The sequence below is a fragment of the Pistacia vera genome, unplaced genomic scaffold (genome assembly GCF_008641045.1).
Source record: "Pistacia vera cultivar Batoury unplaced genomic scaffold, PisVer_v2 Contig240, whole genome shotgun sequence".
Taxonomy (NCBI): domain Eukaryota; kingdom Viridiplantae; phylum Streptophyta; class Magnoliopsida; order Sapindales; family Anacardiaceae; genus Pistacia; species Pistacia vera.
Genome location: NW_022196047.1, coordinates 355,609 through 379,201, shown reverse-complemented (window position 1 = coordinate 379,201; position 23,593 = coordinate 355,609). Strand labels below are relative to the sequence as shown.

Genomic DNA, 23,593 nt, shown 5'->3' with positions numbered 1-23,593 from the left:
CAGTTGCAGATGCTTTACAGGTTGCTCAATTTTATGTGCCTTCTCTGTGAATATGCAACCTTTTCTTTTCCTCCCGCTCGAATAATGTTAAACACTTTTATCTTTTTCTATAGATTCTGGAGTCTGTCTTTCAATTTACTTCAAAGATCAAACTATAGTGGGTATACTTAATTGAAGAAATTCTAAATTTGGGATGGACCATATCATATATTAGAATGTTTTTTTAATAATTATGTGGCTAATCTTGAGCAGATATGATCATTTTGATGTCTTCTTTTAGATGTTTCACTGCCCACACGTTTTCATGAAAACTCTTAATGAATATTTTGGGGTCAAAAGAAAATATATTTTACTAATTACTACATTCACTTCTCCAGAAAAAGTGCAAAACACAAGGCTTTGAATTGACTGATTCTAGCCTACAGTTGAAAAAGCTGGAAAATCCTCTTCTTTTGAAGGTCTTGTCATAAAAATTAGTTACAAAATAAGTTCTTTCAGATTAATAAAATCGTAAAAGCACACAGTTAAGTGTCAGACAAAAAGAATCAGATGCGGGCAAATAGTAACGTTGTTGCCGGGCCAAGCAAAGTCTCATAAATAACGTAGTATGTTAACTAGATGAGTTCATAGAAAACCTCAGACCATGCATTACTTTGCCTTAGTCTCACTATCTCATTCACTATGAACTCAGTCATAAGCCATCAATGGCGGCCACGTTCAGCATCGTCTCTAGAAGGAGACGTTCTCATAAAGAAACTCCTTCTTACCCATGACCTTGATGGTCGCCGTCTTGAATCCGAGCAATTGCTTCGAGTCACCGAGAATATCATGTGCTTTGCTACTACATCAGAAGTGCTAGTAACTCCCTGCTTATTCTGACCAATTGATGAATATAAAAGATGTTTTTAAAGGTTCCTTTTGTATTAGTCTGCAATTTCGTCATTAACAGCATTAAATTTTTAAATGAATTTTCAGGTTTCTGATATTCATAGCGATGCCTTTGCAATGGATAATGAAAGCATTATTGAAATTGTTGGGTCACAAGAACCGCTGGGATACACCATTTACAAAATATCTCGCGAGGTTTCTAATCTTTCTTCCTCTTTATTGCTAACAATTATCAAGCATTTACATAAATGATCAATTTAGTACATTTTTGGTAATACCAGATACTCTGCAAGTGTTGTGGGGAAGGAGATGTTCATACAAGGACCATGGTCATGTTTGATTTGCTAGGGAATTATAGATGGGATGCAAAAGTGGTTTTAGTACTTGCAGCATTTGCAACAAGCTATGGTGAATTCTGGCTCACAATGCAGCTATACCCGGAAAATCCTTTGGCGGTATCGGTTGCAATGCTCAAACAATGGCCAAGCAGCATCAGCAAGTTGAAGCCTCGATTTAAAGCATTAAGTTTGTTGGTTAAGACGATGATTGATGTGACCAGGTGTATAATTAAGTTTGAAGGCCTGCCGGTTGCTCATGTAATACCAGATTTTCAGATTATTTCCGCTACAAAGTCTCAGATTTTCTTTGCTGCTTACTGGATCACTAGAAGCACATTGGTCTGTTCTTCTAGTATCAAAGACTTGATTGCCATGAAGCCTGAGCAAGTGCATGTTCTTTCCCTTCAATTATCCCTACTAATATTCTGATCTTCTTAATTTTGTTTAGGATATTCTATCAAGATATTTAGCCTTCAAAGAATTATTTAGTGTTTGATGATCTAATTCATTTGTTTGATGCTCATATCATGTATTGATTATTCTTCAGGTATTCAAATTCAACAATTGCAGCTTGGGAGCTCTCAAGTTTGGTATATAGGTTGAGCGGGATCTACAGTCACCTCAGACGGCAAGTGGATGAATGTCATCGAGATATAGGTTCTTGTTTATGTACTTTTGAGTAATTCAATAGGAGTTCACTTTTACATGAAATTTGAATTGTGCATATTTTTTTTCTTTTCATAAAATTTGCAGAGATGAAGATGTATCAGAAGCTTATAGATACTTTCAAGGACAAGGAGTCCCACACAGACAACCAAGAGGTGCTTGGACTGTTATTTGCTTTAAAGAATGACTTACCACTCAAGAATTGCCCAACACAAGCAAAGGTACTTATTCTTTTTTTTCCTTTTTCTTTTGTTCAGCCATAATTTTAGAGATTTTAATCACAGCACACCTTCAAATAGTATCCAACTATATAGAATAAAAACTTTAGAATTCAGTAAATGTTAAGTTGTTGCTCTGTTTCCTTTATTTTAATTGAAAGATCACATGACTTAAACTACCAAAAGAACCATTGTATAAGCCTCTTCAGATTTTAAACTATTTGGCTTCATTTATTTTAATTGACAGCTAGGTGTATCTGAACTGAAAGACAAAGTAGTCATTCTTTTGGTATCAAAACCAGAGCTCCTTCCATTGGAGGAACTATTTTTGTTGGTTCACCAAACATATGATCATCCACACAGCAAGAATTTAGAGGGAAGTTATGAAATTGTATGGGTTCCCATCTCATTTTCGGATACATGGACTAATGCTGAAAAGGAAAGTTTTGATCTTTTATCGAACTATTTGCCATGGTTTTCGGTTTGGCAGCCGCAATCACTTGATTCAGCAGTGGTAAAGTTCATAAAACAAGAGTGGAAGTTCAAGGATGAACCCATCATGGTAGTGTTGGATTCAAAAGGGATGGTAACACACTCAAATGCACTTGATATGGTATTGATATGGGGCGCCAGGGGTTATCCATTTTCAGTTTCAAAAGAAATTCAACTCTGGGAAAAGGAGAATTGGACTCTGCAACTTATGATTGATGAAATTGATCCACAATTGGCTAAATGGGTAAGACACATGACTTCACAGTTAAGAAGCATCATCACTCATTACAAATACTTCAAATTCAATTACTTTTTACTTCTAATTACTAATTCCTTTATGTCAGGTTGAAGAAGGCAGGAATATTTGCCTTTATGGAAGTGACAACTTACATTGGATTAGAAAATTCAGTGCTAAAATAAATGAAATTAAGGGTAATGGCTTGCAACTCGATGTGGTGTATGTTGGTAAGAAGAACCCAAGTGAACAAGTGAGAAACATTTTAACTGTCATCAATGAAGAAATGCATACTAATTTCGTTCTCTCTTTCACAAAAATACAATTCTTTTGGTTCCGGTTGGAGAGTGTGAGAAGATCAAAACTCCGACTAGGAAAGATGGCTGATGACGATCATATTCTAAGAGAGGTGTCAGCATTACTGACTACAGACAACGGAGACAATGGTTGGGCTGTAATAGGTAAAGGTTTATCATCAGAAATTATATGGGTTCAAGGAAGTAAGCTGATGGAGTACTTGAACCGGTTTCCAGACTGGGGAGAAAATGTGGCAACATTGGGACTCATTGATGCAATTATATATGTTGTTGAACCGCCAGATCTTACTGCTCATTGTAGTCACTCTAAGCTCATTCCTTATGCTGATGGTGATGGGTCAATTGTTGTATGCCAAAATTGTAAGCGCCTCTTTAAAAAGTTTGTAGTGTATGAATGATTTGTAATTTGAGTGTTCTGCTCTGAGTTGAAGGTAATACTAAAAATAAAAATAACTGTTCCCTGGCAAATAAAATATATGTACTTGCAGTTTGTGATTATTTTAACAAAATGAAATCTTGGTATCTTATTTACTGAAATAGAATTAATAATTATAAATATCTCCTATAAATTACATTCGAAAAAAAAAAAAATCATCTTATAAACAAGTAGTTTGTAGACTGAAAAACCTTTGTTACACAGATATCAAGGACGAGTCATTTCTAAATCAGTATTATGGACGCCAATCGTCAGTGAACTATTAAGAAGTGTGGCATAGATTAAAAGCATAAATGAAAAGCCATTGTTGCAATCATTTAACATTCAAACGACAAGTTGTAAATAATCTGAGATAGATTTACATTGATTATAATCCATAAAACCCAAATCAGTATCAGATGGTTTTACAAGTTTTTGAGAAAAGGGATGATGCAACAAGCTTCGTTAAGTTGCAGCCTTTTGATTTCCCAACTTTTTGTAGAGCCCAACGCCATAAAATCCCGAATTTTTCAGCTCCATGGAGTTCTGAAACCTTGAAGGTCATCATCATTATTACTGTATTTTAACAAGGGTAAGAAAGACAGAGGGATATCATCTTGATGTCTTTCTCACATATTGGAAACATAGTTTTTAGGCAAGTACTTGATGCTCAAATGTTAAGAGAAGTAGTCAAGGTCTCTGATTTGATCAAGCTTTTACTTTGTTGGGCAAGAGACAAATGGACAATGAAGCTAATGCTTCAATTCTTCACTTTAAGCAAAGAAGAGAATTCCATTTGCAGGCTTTAATAAGGTAACTTATGGGGTCCCATGGTTAGGCCATGAATAACGTTTCCAAAATTTCCTATGCAGTTAAGCTGCTGGTAGACCCCAACAGATCTTCCTTCACAGTCTTTAAGATTTTTCCACAACCTTTTGGACACTATTCTTCATATTGCCTGGTTCGGATTATTAGAAACCTCTGGTGCAAGGAAGGAAGCAGTACAAAGCTTAAAAAGTAACATGAAGAATGAACAAAACATTTTGCATCTCATCAATTATTATTCTGCTAGCTTTTCTTTTTTTTTTTTTTTTTTTTTTTTTTTTTGCTTTAATGATGCATGGTTGCTTATGTCACAAAATTGGAATGTCAGATTTAGCACTTGTCCTTCTAAAATCAGGTTTTGCTACCATTCTCTGTATTACACAAACTGTGTTATTATCATAGTTATAGACATGAAAGCAAGAGAAGGATACCTATAAATCTCACAGGTTCAAAGCAGTATATTTAATTGCTTTTTAGCGTATTTTAATGAGGTGTTAATTCCACCCTCTTAACTCTACTTGGAATCCTGAAGCAGCATTCCAGGGGCAATCTTTTGGAAGAAGAAAACGAAAAAAGAAAAGGTGAGAAAAAGCAAAAAGAGCCATATACATTTTAACAAGGAAATTGGCAATAACGAAGGACGTGTTATCTGCATGGATTCAAGTTAATTGACATTCAAGAGAAGTAAGAAATTGCCTCCAGCTAAAGGGAAAGTATATATGTAATATATAATATATAATATATTTATTTATACCACAATTTAATATAAAAAAAACCTGAAAATATTAATTATAAAAACAAGCGTCTATTCATTATTGTAATATATTTTTATTTAACACCATATATAATAATGTAACATGTGTTGTGTATGGATTAAAGTTAGGTAACGTTTCTGGTGTAGGATTCTCAGGACTAACCTTTCATACAGTAAAGGTAGAAGATATAGTTAACTGGACCATTGCTTAATCTCATCCGGAATTTTAATCCTTTGGTCGTACTTTATGTTTAAAACCAAATTGGAAGTAAGGTAGCACATCCAATGAGCCTTTATTCCATTTACTGAACTATATATACGACTTAGAGAGGTAAACCAAATGCAGACCAAAGCCTTTCTCTCATCCCTTCCTCTATTATCCATCATCTAAAACATCTTAGCAATTCAATGGAGATTGTACCGCACAGAATGCAACTCAGGGAACGCCATATGTTCTCAACCTCAGATGACAATGCAATGATGAAGCAAGTCCAGGCCACTCATGCTCCTGATGGCCGTGAATTTGCTGTCAAACCTCTTCTTTACATCATTGAGGACATCTTCCGACGTGCCACCCCCAGTGTCCCTGGCTTTGATATGGTATAAATCTTGTCTCTAGCATTTGATTTGCTATTAATATTCCACATTCACGGCGTCGCTGATCAATTTTATGACTATGCAGGGAACACAAGCACAACTGGATGTGTTGGATGATAAGGCTTTCCAAGCTGACTTTTTCGACATGCTCGATCTGTTGTCAATGACCATCAATAAAATTTCCTGCGAGGTTTCCAAACATCACCTATTCTTCATTGTGTTGAAAATTTATCTATTTCAAGTTTTTAGTCTTTACCCACTTTCACATCGATGGAGATGGCACTACTACTACCATTTCAGAAATTAGCTTGGAAACCAACAGAAACTAATTTATTCATTGATTATATAGATATCCTGCAAATGTTCTGTTGGTGGAGATGCACACGCAACAACGTTGGGAATATTCAACATTCTTACAAGCTATGCGTGGGATGCTAAAGTGGTGCTAGCCTTGGCTGCATTTGCTTTGAACTACGGGGAATTCTGGGTGGTGGCACAACTTTACCCGACCAACTCACTTGCCAAATCGGTTGCACTCCTCAAGCAACTGCCAGAGATACTAGAACGCGTTGACTCCTTGAAACCAAAGTTTGAGGCACTTAGCAACCTCATCAAGGCCATGCTAGATGTTACCAAATGCATTGTTGAATTCAAAGAGCTTCCATCTCAGTACATTAGCCCTGACACACCAGCAATGTTAACTGCCACAGCCCACATTCCTACTGCCGTTTACTGGACCATCCGCAGCATTGTCGCTTGTGCTTCACAAATTATGGGCCTCGTTGGCATGGGTTTCGAGTATGTTTCTGCTGATCATTATCATTCCACGTTTGCTCTCAGTATAATCATAAAATTAAAGCAGCCCAATTTTTACTGCCGATTCTCTTGGCTGTTATCAGGTTCATAACATCAACAACTGAGGCATGGGAACTATCAAGCTTAGCCCACAAAGTCGGCAGCATACACACCCATCTTAAGAAGCAGCTCAATCTCTGTTATCAACTCATTGGTGAGTCTTTCCACTTCAAATATTATGGAAAGGAAGTAAACAATTTCCATTTATTTATTTTGATTATATATGTGAAGAGGTTACTAATAATTTTAGAGTGAATGAAATGCAGACGAGAAAAGGCATATTGAAGCATATCAAACACTTGTGCGACTGATGGAATCACCGCACATGGACAACATGAAGGTTCTGAGGGCACTGATTTATACCAAGGACGATCAACTGCCGCTCCTCGAGGGTGCAACCAAGAGAAGGGTTTGCTAATTTCTTTTTATTTTAAGTAAACGAATTATATATCAAGATTGAGGAGAATCGAAATAATATGTACTTCATTATGACGTAAACAGGCTAACATCGAAGTGTTGAGGAGGAAAAATGTTCTTCTACTGATTTCAGACCTGGATGTGTCCACTGAGGAGATATTCATGTTAGAGCAAATGTATCAAGAGTCACGTCAGCATCCATCAAGGACAGAAAGTCAGTACGAGGTTGTGTGGATCCCAGTTGTGGATAGGTCAACTCCATTCACCCAGCAAAAGCAAGAAAAATTTGAGACTCTCCAGAATCAAATGCCATGGTACTCTGTGTATAACCACACAATGATTGACCCGGCTGTGATCAAATACATCAAGGAAGTGTGGCAGTTCAACAAGAAGCCTATTCTTGTTGTGTTGGATCCACAAGGCAAAGTGGTCAACAACAATGCCCTCCACATGCTATGGATTTGGGGAAGCCTTGCATTCCCTTTTACTAGCGCTAGGGAGGAAGCTCTTTGGAAGGAAGAATCTTGGAGACTTGAGTTGTTAGCAGACTCTGTGGATGCAGCCATCGCTGTTTGGGTATATATACTTTCTACATCTTTTATAAATTTACACTTACTTTATTGGGCTGAATAATTATATGTTTTGGGGGCCAATTTCAGATAGCAGAGGAAAAGTGCATATGCTTGTATGGTGGAGAAGACATCGAATGGATCAGGAAATTCACAGCAATGGCACACTCAGTTGCACAAGCTGCAAATATTCAACTAGAGATGCTATACGTGGGGAAGAGCAACCCCAAAGAGAAAGTTAGAAGAAACATCAGCACCATTACTGTGGAGAAGCTTAGCAACACATTGCAAGACTTGGCACTGGTGTGGTTCTTCTGGGTGCGGTTAGAGAGTATGTGGCACTCTAAAATGCAACATGGGAAGAGTGTGGCAAACGATCCTATAATGCAGGAGATAGTGACAATGCTTAGTTTTGACGGGAGTGAACAAGGATGGGCTGTGTTTAGTGAGGGGAATGTCATGGCCAAGGCCAAGGGTGAAACCATTGTGCAAAGTTTTATAGATTACGAATCATGGAAGTCATATGTGCGGGAAAGGGGTTTTGTGCCTGCACTGAATGATCATCTGAGAGAAGTTCATACCCCACATCATTGCAACCGTCTGGTACTTCCAGGGACAATGGGGACAATCCCGGAGAAGGTGGTTTGTGCTGAATGCAGCCGTCCCATGGAAAAGTTCATCATGTACCGCTGCTGCAACGATTAAGCAATACACAATCTGCAGAGGGAGCATATCGTATTTAATATATTATTAAGGATTGGTTCTAGGATTGAATAAGTAATGCTACTACTGGCTGCTGCTTTTGTGTCTTCTTGCTCCTACGTGTGTTTGTTGTAATGACCCAATATATGAGTTATTAATTGCTTTTCAACTACTACTGCTTTCATTCCTTAATAAAATATAATGTTTTTCAATCTGATTTATGGTCTCTCTGGATGCCTTTGAACTTCATTCAGAAAGAAGACTTTTGGTATTGTTTCAATTTTCTTCTTTGAAAGCCTGCAAATCTATGCCTCCTCTCCGTTTTTCACCAAAACATAATTCTTGATCCTAATTCTTATATTCATTTAAGTTAAATTCCAATTTTGTTTGAATATATAGATGTCCAATTCAAGCTTCATCTGGAATTTGGTTATCATCTATTTCAGGTTTATGCTGCTGTAATAATAATCTAAGATTAATTTTCAATTTTCTTCATTAATTTTGGATATTTATACTATAAGTCGAAAGACATTTTTCTAGAAAAGCTCATCAAAAATATAATTTTCTCATTAAAACTCGAATCTATCAACCATAAAATCATTTAAAAAAAATAACAACTCAAATCAACCAAACTTGAAATCATTGATTTTGGATATTTAAACTCAAATCAATTAAAAAAAAGCACATTACAAAAGATAAAATGAGATTACAGCTAAAAAAGAGGCAGAAATATACCAGGAGACAGGTAGCTACTGCGCAAGAAAAGAATACACAGCGCTGTTAGAAACTGGCAAAGATTTATTAATTTATGCTTCGGAAACATGAACATTCCCCATTAAGTTATCAGAGAGAGTTCACCAGTAAGAAGCAACCCAACCACAAATGACTCATTGTATTAATTAAATTTAAAAAAAAATGGCAAATCCACCCACCAAACAAACTACTACGATTATGAGTAGTCTGTATAAAACAATACAGTAGGGCAGAAATTGAAGTTTATTTACGCTTTCGTTGACACGTCCCTCAAGAATGGTAAATCAAACGAAGAACGCAACGCCTATCAAAAGCGACTACTCAGAAAATTAAACTATAGAATTGTAAATCAAAGGAAGAACGCAACGTCTATCAAAAGACTATTCATAAATTAAAAAGTGCTGTAAAATACAAGCTTCTGAGATAGAGATCTGAATGTTGAGATTATATAGAGGCATAAGGGGCGTTAGGGTTTTTCTTATCTTTGATCGGTGAAAGTGACAAGAGGCTGCGTGGACTAGGGTTTTATGGAGACTAAGCAGTTGATAGAATTACGCAAATGCCATACAAAATCCATTGTTGGGCTTCGGCCTAGCGGAAAGTAAGCCCATCCCCTTTGGACTGATTAACGACTTTTGTCAAGTGTTATGTAAACCCATCAAAGTCTGAGTAAGATATAATTTACTGGGGATTGACACTTTTCACTTTTTTCCTCGTATAAAAATCAAACTTCTCTCACATTCTTCATTGATTTAAAAAAAAAAAAAAACACTTGGAGCCATTTACGAAAAGTAGATTTTTAACATTGATTTGAGTGTAATTATTGACTTGGATCCAGGGTGTGGTTGATTTATTGTCGAGGACACGTTCAATTTATTGTCAATATTTAGTTGTTTTGTGTGTTACGGCGAGATCTGACACTACCAATTTTGTTGCCCATTTGAGTTTATTATGAGTGCATTTTTAAATGGTTTTGTTCAAAAAGAGGTTTATGTCAAACAATCACCTAAATTTAAAAATCCTGAATTTCTTGAACACGTTTTCAAACTTTTAGAGGTTATTTATGGTTTAAAATAAGCTCATAAAGTTTGGTATAATAGATTGAATAGTTTTCTTGTTCAAAATGGTTTTATAAAATGAAAGGTAGATACTATCTCATTTACTAAAAGGCATGAGCAAGACATTTTGATAGTTCAAATTTATATTGATGACATCATCTTTGATGTTACTAATGAAATTCTTTGCAATGAATTTTCTAAGATGATGTAGGGAGAATTCAAGATGAGCATGATGTGAGAATTGAATTACTTTCTCGGATTACAAATCAAGCAACAAAACGATGAGATTTTGCTAAATCAATCAAAGTACATAAATGATCTCTTCAAACGCTTCAAGATGAATAAGGCAAAAAACCAACATACTCCCATGAGCACTATTGATGTTTGATTTTGACATCAACGACCTCGCACGTGCAAAATGTTAAGCAGGTCTTAGAAATTACACGTGATATGATTTGTGAGTTAGGACAAGGTTATAGATACAATTGAATGCCAAGACTAAATAATAAATAAGACAGTATTTTTATAGTGGTTCGGATGCTTAAAACGATTCCTACATCCACTGTTTCTTTTATATAAATGTGTTACAAGAGGTCGCGTATAGAGAACAGCAAACAAAGGTGTAATGACTGAGTATTCAAAGAGAATATCAAGTCAGTCTCTTTCTCGTAGGTTGTCATTGTTATTGAATATTATGAAAATTAGAGAATGATCGATCCCGAATTTGAGGGGGAGTCCTCTATTTATAGAAAACATCAAACATAGGTATAATGACTGAATATTCAAGGAAATGATTACAAATTTGCAAGTGGGTAGGTGTCGTGCAAGTCCTTCCTTGCCTCTCATTAGCTCATAACTTAGGAAATATTCTCAAAATATCTAGGGCTTGGACAGGTGTGCCGTCCTCATTCACTTGTAGACAAAACCTGAACCTGCTAGGTTGGTGACAAGCGCATTCTCCCTGTCTTGGGGAAAAATGGCAGCTTCTAAACGACGCAAAACCTTCATGAACTTTGATTGGTACTTGCTGATGTAAGCTTATGTCAGCCCTGATTTTTTAGGCAAAACAGAAGCTATGTAATTCTTATGATTCAAGGAATTGGATCTTAAGAACTTCATGATTATGCTGTGACTTGACTTGTTTTTAGAAATGTTTGCTTAAGCTGAAAGCTGAGAATAGTCACATCGCTGCAGGTGACCTGAAGCTGACTGCTTGATATGACCAACGAACTGAGTATGGGTTGTGATCTAGACTTTGAGATTAACACTAGCAACCTGACGTGATCGTTTACAGAGGTCCGCCGACATGAGTTCGATCATGTCTTGTGCTATCAAGATGTATTTTGAACCCCAATCGTCATTCACGACCTGAAAACACTTAGAACGTTTTTCTATTTAAAACTGAAAACCATCTTGTTCAGTGTTTGAGTCTGACATGTTGAACAAATGTCTTTTTTGAACGACCTCCTTAAATGTTCTTCGTTGCGCTTGACAGCTGGCTTCGTTAATAAGACAAACCTTATCTAACAGACGTGTCTCTGCACTCAATAAGTGTCAACCATAGGATTTAAATGCAAGCCATGCTGAAACAACATTCCCTTTTGAAGCATTAAATGTGGATGAGGACGCATTTAATGTGAAGGAGATAATCACGCCGGCGTTTGGCGATTTCGATAAAGAAATGCACCGGTTGATTTTCACGAAACGTGGGAGTTACTCGTCGTGTGGATTGACAACATGTGGTCGCAATCTACGGCTAGGAGCGCGTTCTCGCCTAAACATCGCTTATAAAAGAAAGTCAAGCGTCGTCTTCCACCTTATAAAACCCTAAGCTTACCCTAAGTTTTCAAAGAGGTCAAATTTTTTAGAGAGAAAAAACGACGTTTTCAAGCTCTAAAACATAAGTTCATCTTCTTCCAGTTAATGCAAACTCAACGCTACAGCAGAGCACCTGTTCCCAGTAACCAAGAGGTAAGGAAATTTCTCCCTTTTTCTCTTTTTTGTTCCTATAAAAAAAACATAACTTTTACAGTCATGGTAGTCACGAGTGTCTAGTAGGCTTAGATGATGAACATTTCTGGGTAGTGTTTGAAAGAAACACTTTTAAGATTTGAAAGTTAGGGCAAAAATCTTTTAGAAGATTATTCTTAAGAATTTGTAGGGCTTTTAGGGGCTTTGACGGCTATGGAAGAGAAACCAAGGTTCTTTTACTCTTCTGAGTCATCGTATGAGGTAGATTATTCAGGGTTTGAGTCACCCCTACATGTCACATCTTTACAGACTCAAAGGGCAATGGAGATCCCTAAGACAAGAACAGTTGGAGAGGGGAGCTCGCAACCACTGGGCACCTCGGCAGGTCCTGTAAAGGTGATATGTTCTACTGCCTCAGTACAAGAGATCCAGAGTGCAATAGATCAATACTCGATCAACATGAATGTGCATCAACACAGGTCGCACACTGCTCAGGATCCTCTCAAGGGAATGGTTGCGATCTCGGAAGCCATTTTCAAATGTGGAGTGAGGATACCCATCCACCCCTACACAAGTCGATCCTCGACCACTTCCAGGTCGTGCCATTCCAACTAACACCAAATGCATATATGATATCTATCACTATGTATATAGTATTTGCTGAGCACGACCTTAAGGAGCCAACGATGCAAGAGCTCGCTTGCGCTTACATCCTAAAGAAGAGTAAGGACAAAGACTTATACTATCTCTCCAAACGATCAACGATTGAGGGAGAGATATTTGGTTACCCCAACAACGTGGGGGCTTACGAAACCAAATATTTTTTCTTCAAGTATGATGGTGTCTATAAATTTACGGAATCGAGTAGGTTTTCCTTTTAAATTTTAGGTCGTTCGCCCTTTAACCTTAATTTTTTTTTTAGTCAATAAGCTAACGAACTCCTTTTTTCCTTTGCAAAAAACAAAACGACCAGATTGTCAGTGCTAGCTGATCGCATCGAAGCATTTGGTCGATTGCTCGATCAGAGTCGTGACGCAAGACTGCTCGTGACAACAAAAAATCTCCAGAAGTACAAGTTTTTTCCTCATGACGCATACTTAGACAGTTCAGCTCATAAGTATTTCTTAAACAGAAAAATTCTTCTTTTTATGAAATTCGACTCTTTTTGTTGATGTATTCATATGCCATGCAGCAGCCATGCAACCGAAGAAGTCTACGGGATTCACCTTCCCTAGACTAAACCCGACTGGAACAGCTGGAGTGACCTCCAGCGATGTCCTTGTAACGAAGACACAAGCTAGTGCCGAAAGGCAACCACCTGCAGAACGACATGAAAAATCTCTCCAGCCTACTATTGCTCGTCCGATAAGGAAGAAAACCACGGCCTCGAAGAAGAGGAGACAATACCAACCAAAGAATCTGAATCTAAGTCAGAAGGCTTTGGGATACTGCCAAGTGGACTATAGCTGTACCAACCTCTTTCTTTGAAGATCGCCTCACAGGGTGCCCCAAGGACTTTGCAAGCAAGGGAAAGAACCTCGCAAGTGGGCGAAGGTTTGGCCACTCAAGGAGAAACTGGCGAAAAGCGAATTGAAGAGGTCTTTGCCCCAAGAAGGTACGACCAATTTGTGTTAGACCTCTAATGCAATACTAGACCATCTAAGGCCGATGGTCTTTACCCTTCTAGAATGCCACCTAGCATCTACCTTGAGAGGTATGTGGCCTCTTGACCTACCAACCTAGTGGCCACCGCTCTTCAAATGCAACGTCAGGTAAGACAACTCTTTCTCTTCGAAAACTCTTTTATGCAAGTCGATTCCTTAGTTTAAAAAACTAACTCTTTATCTATTTTCTTGTAGTCTTTGCTCGCTTTGAACGTTGCTCACAACAAGATGAAGATCAACTTCTCTGGCAAGCTTCATGAAATGAAGGAGGAGGTTGTCAAGTTGAATCAAGCTCTTGCAACTTCGAACGAAGATGCAAACACTGCTCAGGTTCAAACGAACATATATCTAACAAAAAGGAACTCTGCTTTACGAACAGAAGAGTTTCATAAGAACAAGCTTTTGAAAAAGGATGACAACACCAAAGAGCTGCAAATAACAATAGCGAAGCTCACTAAAGAGTTAGGCCAAAAGGAAAAAGAGTTGCAAGAAAGCTTAGAGCGCGAGAAAGCAGTAGAGAAAATTCAAGTTGAGTTGTGGGAAAAATTCAAAAGTTTCCAGGAAGGTTCGCCGCGGCGAAGTTTATTCTTCGCCACGGCGAAAGAAGCTAGGCATGAGATTCACTTTGGTTCGTCGCCGCGGCGAAGTATGTGAAATTTTGTTTTCTCCAAAATGCACAGTTTTATTTTAGGAAAGGTTTTAGGTTTTTGGGGGAACTATATAAGAAAAACCTTGCCATTTTGGTTGAGGTTCGTCTGGTTTTCGTTTGTTTTAGAGTAGCTTTTACATTTGGAGAGGAGATTTGAGCTTTAATCTTGTGGATTCTTCAACTAGGGGAGATCTCTACTATTTTCTCTTTATTTCAATATGTTGACTACTGTGTTTACTATTTTTCTTGCTGTTTGTGTTAATTTAGTTATGAACTAACCCATTTTGAGTTAGGGTTTTGATGTAATTCAGATTTCTATGGATTAATCAATTGATTATTGTTGCTTTTATATTCTATTGCATAGATTGTGTGATTATTTCGATTTTTATTGATATTACTTGTTGAAAATGATGAGATTGAGAAATGAATCATGTTGAGCTTCTTGGATAATCACCATTGTTATTTTGAATGCTAGAGATAGATTTTAGAAACAATGAAATCAATCTAGGATTCTATTAGCTTCATGAACTTGGATTTGTTAATCTTCAATTTGTTGGGTGCGAAAGATTAATACGGAAAAGTAGGAATTCATAGCCTGAGAAGGTATGTTTTACAACTTAGGGAATTCAATTTACAATCCGTGCATATGAGTGTAAAAGTAGCATAATTTGTAGAATTAATCCATAGGATCCTAATAAAGTCAAAACCCTAACCGTTTGCTTTATTTGATATTACTCTTGTGTTAAATCTTGCTTTCATAATTTAGTTATTTTTACACTTAGTAAATTTTGCTTTCAGTTAAGTTTTATATTCTCCCATAAATCCAAACAATTTTCGGTTTCTCCAACTTGAAAACAAATAGGAAATTCAATGCTTAGTAACCAATCCTCGTGGGAACGATACTCACTCATCACTTTATTACTTTGTGCTACTATTTGCATGTTGTAATAACAACGCATCAAGTTTTTGGCGCCGTTGCCGGTGATTGATTTTTGTGTTAACATTGAGTTTTTCTTGTGTTAGCTAGATTGGAGTTTATTTTGTTGTTGTTGTTTTAATTGTGTTAGTTTAATTTTAGTTGTTCTTTTCTGTGAGCTTGTGATCGCACTTTTTCTCTCTTTCTGTGTAGTTTATGCAAAGAGCAAGACGTCAGCCAGTAGTTCCTATTGATCTCGAGATTGAGAGAACCACTAGAAGACTTAATAGAGAGAGAAAAAAACGAGAGGCTACAGTTGAACCAGAGGCCATAGTTGTTAAAATGACAGAAAATAGAACATTAAGGGAATTCTCAATTCCCTCAGTTGATGGCAGTGGGTCAAGTATTACTAGACTAGCTGTACAAGCCAACACTTTTGAAATTAAGTCAGCAATCATCCAGATGATCCAACAGTCGGTACAGTTCAAGGGAGATTTGAAGGAAGATCCAAATCTGCATATTGCCAATTTTTTGGAGATTTGTAATACTTTCAAGTCAAATGGAGTGTCAGATGATGCCATCAGATTGAGATTGTTCCCGTTTTCATTGAGGGATAAAGCTAAGAGATGGTTAATGGCATTACCATCAGGAACGATCACAACATGGAATGAATTAGCACAGAAGTTCCTGACCAAATTCTTTCCTCCAACAAAATCAGTGAAATTGAGAAATGATATCACATCTTTTCTACAGGAAGAGTCTAAATCATTATATGAGGCGTGGGAAAGATACAAGGAACTACTGAGGAGGTGTCCACACCATGGGTTGCCAGTTTGGATGCAAGTCCAAACGTTTTACAATGGATTAATGGTTAATGTGCAAACTATGGTGGATGCAGCATCGGGAGGAGCATTGCAAAATAAGACACCGGAAGAAGCTCATGAGTTGCTTGAAGTTTTGGCAAGTAACAACTATCAAAGACCTAATGAAAGGGTGCAGCCAAAGAAATCTATGGGTCTTCATGAAGTTGATGCATACATGGCCATTTCAGCCCAACTCACAACACTTCAAAAGCAGTTGGGAAGTATGCATGTAAACTCTATTCAAGCACCTCAACTAACTTGTGATTTTTGTGCAGGTAGCCATTTGAGGAGTGAATGTCAAGTGGGGAACACGTTTGCTTTAGCGTCTTCATCTTCAAAACAGGTTAACTACTTGGCAGGAAATCAAAGACAACCGATCAATCCGTACTCCAACACATATAATCCTGGTTGAAGGAATCATCTGAACCTATCTTGGGGCAATCAGAATCAGCAGAATAATCAATGGAACCAAATAACGATGTCAAACAACCAAGCAGGGGTAAACAATCAACCGAGAGAGCAAAGAGTGACAAAACTGGAGGACATGTTTGGAAAGTTTATGCAAGAGACCACAAGTTTCATGAATGAGACCAGGACGAATTTCAGAAACCAAGGGGCGTCCATTCGAAACTTGGAAGTACAGGTGGGTCAGTTGGCTGATAAGCTAAATGAGAGACCATAGGGTTCCCCACCAAGCAACATAGTGACTAACCCATGTGAACAAGCAAATGCAATAACACTACGGAGTGGGACAGTCTTGGAAGAGGTAGAACAATTAGGGAAAGAAGGAAGCCCACTAAAAGAAAATGAAGATTCCGATGAGGAAGTTGACGAAGAAATAATTGTTGAAGAGAAGCCAACCGGTTCTAGGGAAGATGAGCAAAAGCAGGAAGAGAGGCAAAGACAAAAGAAAGAGAAATTGCCATTCCCTGAGATACCACCAGAATTGGCACATCACACTCCTCCCCTGCCTTTTCCTCAAAGACTCAAGAAGAAAAATCAGGATAAGCAGTTTACCAAATTCATTGAAATATTTAAAAAACAGCATATTAACATTCCTTTTGCAGATGCATTGCAATAGATGCTGAGCTACGCGAAATTTCTCAAGGAGATTTTATCAAACTAAAGGAAGTTAGAAGATAAGGAAACAGTGATGCTCACGGAGAAGTGTAGCGCCATTTTGCAGAAGAAGCTGCCCCCGAAACTCAAAGATCCAATGAGTTTTACTATTCCTTGTATTATAAGAGATGTTACTTTTGAGAGAGTTTTATGTGATTTAGGTGCAAGTATCAATCTAATGCCTTTTTCTGTTTTTAGGAGATTGGGAATTGGTGAAGTAAAGCCAACAACCAGGTCGTTGCAGCTTGCAGATAGATCCATAAAACATCCGAGGGGTATAGTTGAAGATGTTTTGGTGAAGGTGGATAAAGTAATTTTTTTGTTGGTTTTGTTGTATTGGACATGGAAGAGGATAAGGAAATGTCTCTCATTTTGGGAAGACAATTTCTGGCCATCGGAAGAGCTCTCATTGATGTGCAAGAAGGAAAGTTACTGTTAAGAATCCAAGATGAAACGGTAACGTTCAATGTTTTTGAGGCTATGAAATTTCCATCTGAGTCGGATTCATGCTTTAGTGTAGACGTGGTGGATGAACTAGTAGCAGAGACTATTGAAGAGAACACTCTGCAACTACCTCTAAAAGCATGTATTGTCCAATAAAAAATAATAGAGGTAGATGAGTCGGCAAAGAATGAATGTGCTAGATTGTTGGAAGCACTTCAGCCGATGGTTGAGAGCCAAGATCTAGAATTTGAGGAATTTGATTTTGAGAAAGAGAAGGAAAAGGAAAGAAAGAAAGAACCTCCAAAGCTTGAACTGAAGCCTTTACCTTCTCACCTTAAATATGTGTATCTTGGTGAATCCAAAACCTTTCTAGTAATCATCAATTCAAGGTTGAGCAAATTAGAAGAAGAGCGGTTGATTCGAGTGTTAAGAGAATATAGATCAGCAATTGGATAGACTATTTCGGATACTAGAGGCGTCTTTCCATCTTTTTGCATGCATAAGATACTTATGGAAGATGATGTTAAGCTTAGGGTGCAACCATAACGGAGATTGAATCCTTCGATGAAGGAAGTGGTGAGAAAGGAGGTGGTGAAACTTCTAGATGCGAGCATAATTTATCCTATTTTAGACAGTCCATGGGTGAGCCTAATGCAAGTGGTTCCGAAGAAAGGAGGTATCACAGTGATAAAGAATGAGAGCAATGAATTGATACCAACCAAGACAGTCACACGTTGGAGAGTGTGCATTGACTACCAGAAATTGAATGAAGCGACAAGAAATGATCATTTCCCACTTCCGTTCATCGATCAAATGTTGGAGAGATTGCCAGGGCATACTTACTACTGTTTCCTGGATGGTTTTTCAAGATATAATCAAATTGTTATTGCTCCTGAAGATCAAGAAAAGACAACTTTCACTTGTCCCTATTGTTAGTAAACGGTCCCGTATACGCAGCGGAAACAAAAACAAATAATTCAGGATCGTTTATATAAGCCAAGATCAAGGGTATAATTTTACAATTTTATCATAATAAGAATCTGTAGAAATATTAAACATGAGTTAAGAGAAACAAACGCACGTTGGAAGCTCCACCAAATTTGTTAACGAATGTTTTGCTACCGATCCAAGTATAGGATCGAACCCACGTAGTCCACACGAAGACAATCTTAAAAGAACCAAAGAGGGATTTGCTAGATCCTCTTTGGCTTCAAGATTAAGAAGAAAGGAAAATCAATTAAATTGATTTCTAGGCAAAATGAATTTGTCGTGGGAGAGTCAATATTGGGGCTGCTGTGTTTTTGGTTTTACAAAGAAAAATCAACTAAAATAAATTAACACACTTTCTTTTACATTTAATTTTTCTTTTATAGTAAAACCAATTTGCCCTAATCTCATACGGAATAGGATTGGGCTCCAACCCAAATGCCCCGTGTTGCCAAACACTCCCAATTTAATATTTTTATTTTTTCCATCATTATCTCAATTAAAATCAATTAATATATATTTAAATATATATATTAACATTTAACAATAATGATAATATATTTAAATATGTGCGAACACACATTTAAACGTAATTTCACTTATTTAATTTTTCTAACAAATTAAATAAAGGCTACGACCTCAGCAAATTTAATTGCACTGTGAAATTACCAAAATACCCTTTCGCCTTAAAAGACGAAAACGCCCTTCTTTCTTCTTNTACCCGGGAGTGATGAATCCTCTGTCAATCCACCATAGTCTTGATACACTCCTTGATGCAGCCAATCACCACCGTATTGACAGCTCTGAAAAGAACTGCGTTAGGCTAGTGTCAAACTACACCAATCGGTGCACAAGGCGCTCCGGTGATCTCAAGTCTAAGGATCACATGCACCACCATTCGTTAGAGGATTTGTTCCATAGACACTGGGGTTACCATCCATATGGAATCCTCTGGTGGGTCAGTCCAGTGAACTTGCTGCGGTGTAATCGCCTATAACAAGCACCCATGTGTTGCCCCAGGTTGTCACCAAACAACCTTGACAGGTGAGATCAGTTACTGCCTTTCGACAGGGTCGTTCAACACTGTGATAGCCTTACCGTATTATCTGTGCCCTTACTTCAGAATAATACTGGGGCTACGGACGTTTTTAGAATGGCCACCATATGTGCTTATAGGGTTCTCACTATCAAGATTTGAAATACTTGATACCCTCGTCACGTACCATTCTAAGGACATATATCAATACATATTGCAATAATAATGATTTACTCGATATAGAATAAAATGCCTTTTATTGATTAATGAACATTATTACAAAGAGTCACTTCTACAATAATTGATTGGCTCTAGGGCATCTACTCTAACACCTATGACACCTTTGCTTACAGAAGGATGCCTTTCGGATTATGCAATGGACCGGCCGCATTTCAGAGATGCATGATGTCTATCTTTGGTAACATGGTGGAATGGTTCATAGAAGTCTTCATGGATGACTTCTCTGTTTTTGGTTCATCTTTTGACAATTGCTTATCTAATCTTTCATTTGTTTTGCAGAGATGTCAGGAGACGAACTTGGTGCTCAACTGGGAGAAATGCCACTTCATGGTATATGAAGGAATTGTACTCGGTCACAGAATTTCAAAGGATGGCATCGAAGTGGATCGAGCAAAAACAGAAGTGATAGAGAAGCTGCCACCACCTGCAAATGTTAAGGCATTTCGGAGTTTCTTGGGGCATGCGGGGTTTTATAGATGATTTATCAAGGATTTTTCTAAAATCTCTAAACCCCTTCGCAATTTACTGGTTAAAGATGTTGCTTTTTATTTTAATGATGAATGCATGCATGCTTTTCAAACTCTTAAGAAATTGTTAGTGTCTGCACCTATTATTGCAGTTCCCAATTGGGGACTACTATTTGAATTGATGTGTGATACTAGTGATTTTGCACTAGGAGTAGTATTAGGATAGAGGAAAAACAAAGTGTTGCATGTAATTCAGTATGCTAGCAAGACACTTACCGATGCACAATTGAATTACACCACTACTGAAAAAGAGCTATTAGCTGTGGTTTTTGCATTTGACAAATTTCGTTCTTACTTGCTAGGTGCTAAGGTGAAGTCTACACGGATCATTCGACACTCAAACATCTATTGGCTAAGCAAGAAGCAAAACCACGACTGATAAGATGGATCCTACTACTACACGAGTTTGAGTTGGAAATCCGAGATAAAAAGGGGTTAGAAAATGTGGTGGAAGATCATTTGTCAAGGATTGAACGACCAAGTCAGGGAAGTGAAGAGGAAACCCAAATCAAAGAAACCTTCCCAGATGAGAAATTGATGAGAGTGGAAGAAACACTGTGGTATGCAGATTTTGCAAACTACTTGTCATCAAGAGTGCTCCCAAATGGAATGACCTTTCAGCAGAAGAGGAAGTTTTTCTTTGACTTGAAGTATTATTTCTTAGAAGAGCCATTTCTGTACAAACACTGTACTGATCAGATGATACGTAGGTGTGTACTGGAAGAGGAGATGGAGAATATTCTACAACATTGCCATGAGAGAGAAGTGGGTGGTCATTTTGGAAGAACTAGGACATCGGCCAAGGTCTTTCAATCTGGATTTTATTGGCCAACCCTATTCAAGGATGCCTTCTAGATAGTTCAGGAATGTGACCAATGTCAATGGAGTGGAAACATTTTGAAGAAAGATGAGATGCTGTTGAACAATATCCTAATTGTTGAGATGTTCGATGTGTGAGGAATTGACTTCATAGGTCCTTTCCCTAATTCTTATGGGAACAAGTACATTTAGGTTGCGGTGGATTACGTATCGAAATGGGTGGAAGAAGTTGCATTGCCATCCAATGATGCCAAGGTAGTGGTTAATTTTGTGAGAAAGAACATTTTCTCAAGATTTGGGGTACCACGAGCAATCATCAGTGATGGAGGATCGCATTTTTACAATAGGCAATTAGATTCGCTATTGGAAAAATATGGAGTGAAACATAGAGTTGTGACACCATATCATCCACAGACTAGTGGGCAAGTGGAACTGTCAAATAGAGAACTTGAGGGAATTTTAGAGAAGACAGTTAATACATCTAGGAAAGATTGGTCACGGAAATTGGATGATGCATTATGGGCCTATTGCACTGCATTTAAGACTCCAATTGGTATGTCTCCATTTAGGTTGGTCCATGGGAAGGCATGTCACTTGCTAGTAGAACTTGAGCATAAGGCATACTGGGCAGTCAAGCAGCTAAACATGGAATTACGAGCTGCTGGGGAGGAAAGGATGCTGACTTTGAATGAACTCGATGAGTTCCATCACGAAGCATATGAGAATGCTCGGATTTACAAAGAAAAGACAAAAAGGTGGCATGACAAGCATATAAGGAAGAAGAACTTTGAAGTGGGTCAGAAAGTATTGTTTGTATAATTCTAGACTTAGGCTCTTCCCTGGAAAACTTAAGTCTAGATGGTCCGAACCCTTCATAGTTACAAGAGTCTACCCGTATGGGGCGGTGGAAGTGTCACATGAAGAAAATGACACATTTAAGGTCAATGGACAAAGATTGAAGCCATACATTGATGGGGTGATGAGTTGCAAGTCATTTCCCATCCAACTTGACATCCTGACATGAGGACTTGAGAAAGTCGAGCTTCCGACTATAAACAAGCACTTCTTGGGAGGCAACCCAATGTTTTCATTTTGCACAAAATGGAATTCAAAAAGTCCCAGATATCACTGCGGCAAAGTTTGTTCTTCGCCGAGGCGACGTGCTCTCTGGAATTTTTCGCTGCGGCAAAACAATTTTCTTCGCTGTGGCTGAAAGAGTTTTGTGAAATTGAGCTAAGGGAAGTTCGCCGCGACGAAGTGTATTTTTCGCCGCGGCATTGTATGCACTGGAAAGTTTCGCCGTGGTGAAGAATTTGTCTTTGTCGTGGCATCGACTGGGTTCTTGTTCGTAATTGAAGAACTTCGCCGCGGCGAAAACTACTTTTTATAAATAGTGAGTTGCAACTCTTCATTTTCGCGAAAGACTTCAAAACACATCCGAGAGCCAAACTTTTCCACCTTCAATCCAGAGCTTCTCCAGTGAATTCCCATCACTTTTCCTCACTCCTTAACCCTCACAAACACCAAAACAACTCATTTTAGCAAGGATCTCTACAAAAAATTGAAGAAAATTTTTGGAAACCCTTGGGTTCAAGAATTTGGGGATTTTGCGATCTAGGGCGAATTTGGTTAAATTGGGGGTGAATACATCTTGAGATTGGTAAGATTTCGAGTTCTCCAAACTTTAAATTGATCAATTTCGATTATTAGAGTTTTGAATCTGAGATTTTGATTGTTTGCATGAGTTGTGGATTTTAGTGTTGTTTGTGCTTTGATTGTGATTAAAGAAGTGTGGATCTTGAATTGTGTGGTGTTGAGGAGCTTAGATTTTCAATTTGGAAGTGTTTTGTTGAGTTTGGAAAAAGAGTGATATTGAGGGTCTAGGTACAATTTTTTGAAAGTTTGGTGTTTTTGAGGAGTGATTGTGATCAATAGTAGGGTATTTAGAGTTGAATTATCTGGCTAGAATCTTAGTTTGGGGGTATATTAGAGTTGTCGGACCAAAAATGCTTCTCAAAGTACCGTCCAAGGGTAAAGGAAAAGGAAAAAAATAGACAATAGATTTGTGAGTGACAAGGCTCGACAATAATACGAAGGAGCAATAAGGATAAAGGGTTTATTGCCGAGCGGGGTTTGACCACTGTCTATGCTGAAGAGTTGAGTCAAGGGAGAAAGTGGGATTCATTTATGAGTGAACCCGGACATACGGCTGTAGAGTCGATAGTAAGAGAGTTTTACGCCAACCTCCCTAAGTGTGAT

At 37.8% G+C, this 23,593-nt stretch overlaps 2 protein-coding genes and 2 non-coding genes across 4 annotated transcripts; 2 read left to right on the top strand and 2 right to left on the bottom strand.

The window, feature by feature from the left end:
• Window positions 1-680: 680 nt before the first annotated feature.
• On the top strand, window positions 681-3,608 carry LOC116131748 (protein SIEVE ELEMENT OCCLUSION C-like). The gene is made up of 7 exons (XM_031417420.1): window positions 681-858; window positions 976-1,083; window positions 1,170-1,615; window positions 1,774-1,883; window positions 1,980-2,113; window positions 2,358-2,846; window positions 2,947-3,608. Exons 1-7 carry the CDS (start codon window positions 682-684, stop codon window positions 3,550-3,552), a joined length of 2,070 nt encoding a protein of 689 aa, XP_031273280.1. The 5' UTR covers window position 681; the 3' UTR covers window positions 3,553-3,608.
• Window positions 3,609-5,477: 1,869 nt separating this feature from the next.
• LOC116131713 (protein SIEVE ELEMENT OCCLUSION B-like) lies at window positions 5,478-8,503 on the top strand. The gene is made up of 7 exons (XM_031417378.1): window positions 5,478-5,748; window positions 5,831-5,935; window positions 6,095-6,543; window positions 6,645-6,754; window positions 6,867-7,009; window positions 7,102-7,593; window positions 7,677-8,503. The coding sequence occupies exons 1-7, from the start codon at window positions 5,557-5,559 to the stop codon at window positions 8,289-8,291; spliced, it is 2,106 nt and encodes a 701-aa protein (XP_031273238.1). The 5' UTR covers window positions 5,478-5,556; the 3' UTR covers window positions 8,292-8,503.
• A 512-nt stretch (window positions 8,504-9,015) lies between these two features.
• On the bottom strand, window positions 9,016-9,160 carry LOC116131755. Its single transcript, XR_004128293.1, has one exon. It is a non-coding gene; the product is annotated as a small nucleolar RNA snoR137 (small nucleolar RNA).
• Window positions 9,161-16,019: 6,859 nt separating this feature from the next.
• On the bottom strand, window positions 16,020-16,126 carry LOC116131753. Its single transcript, XR_004128291.1, has one exon. It is a non-coding gene; the product is annotated as a small nucleolar RNA R71 (small nucleolar RNA).
• Between the last annotated feature and the right edge of the window lie 7,467 nt (window positions 16,127-23,593).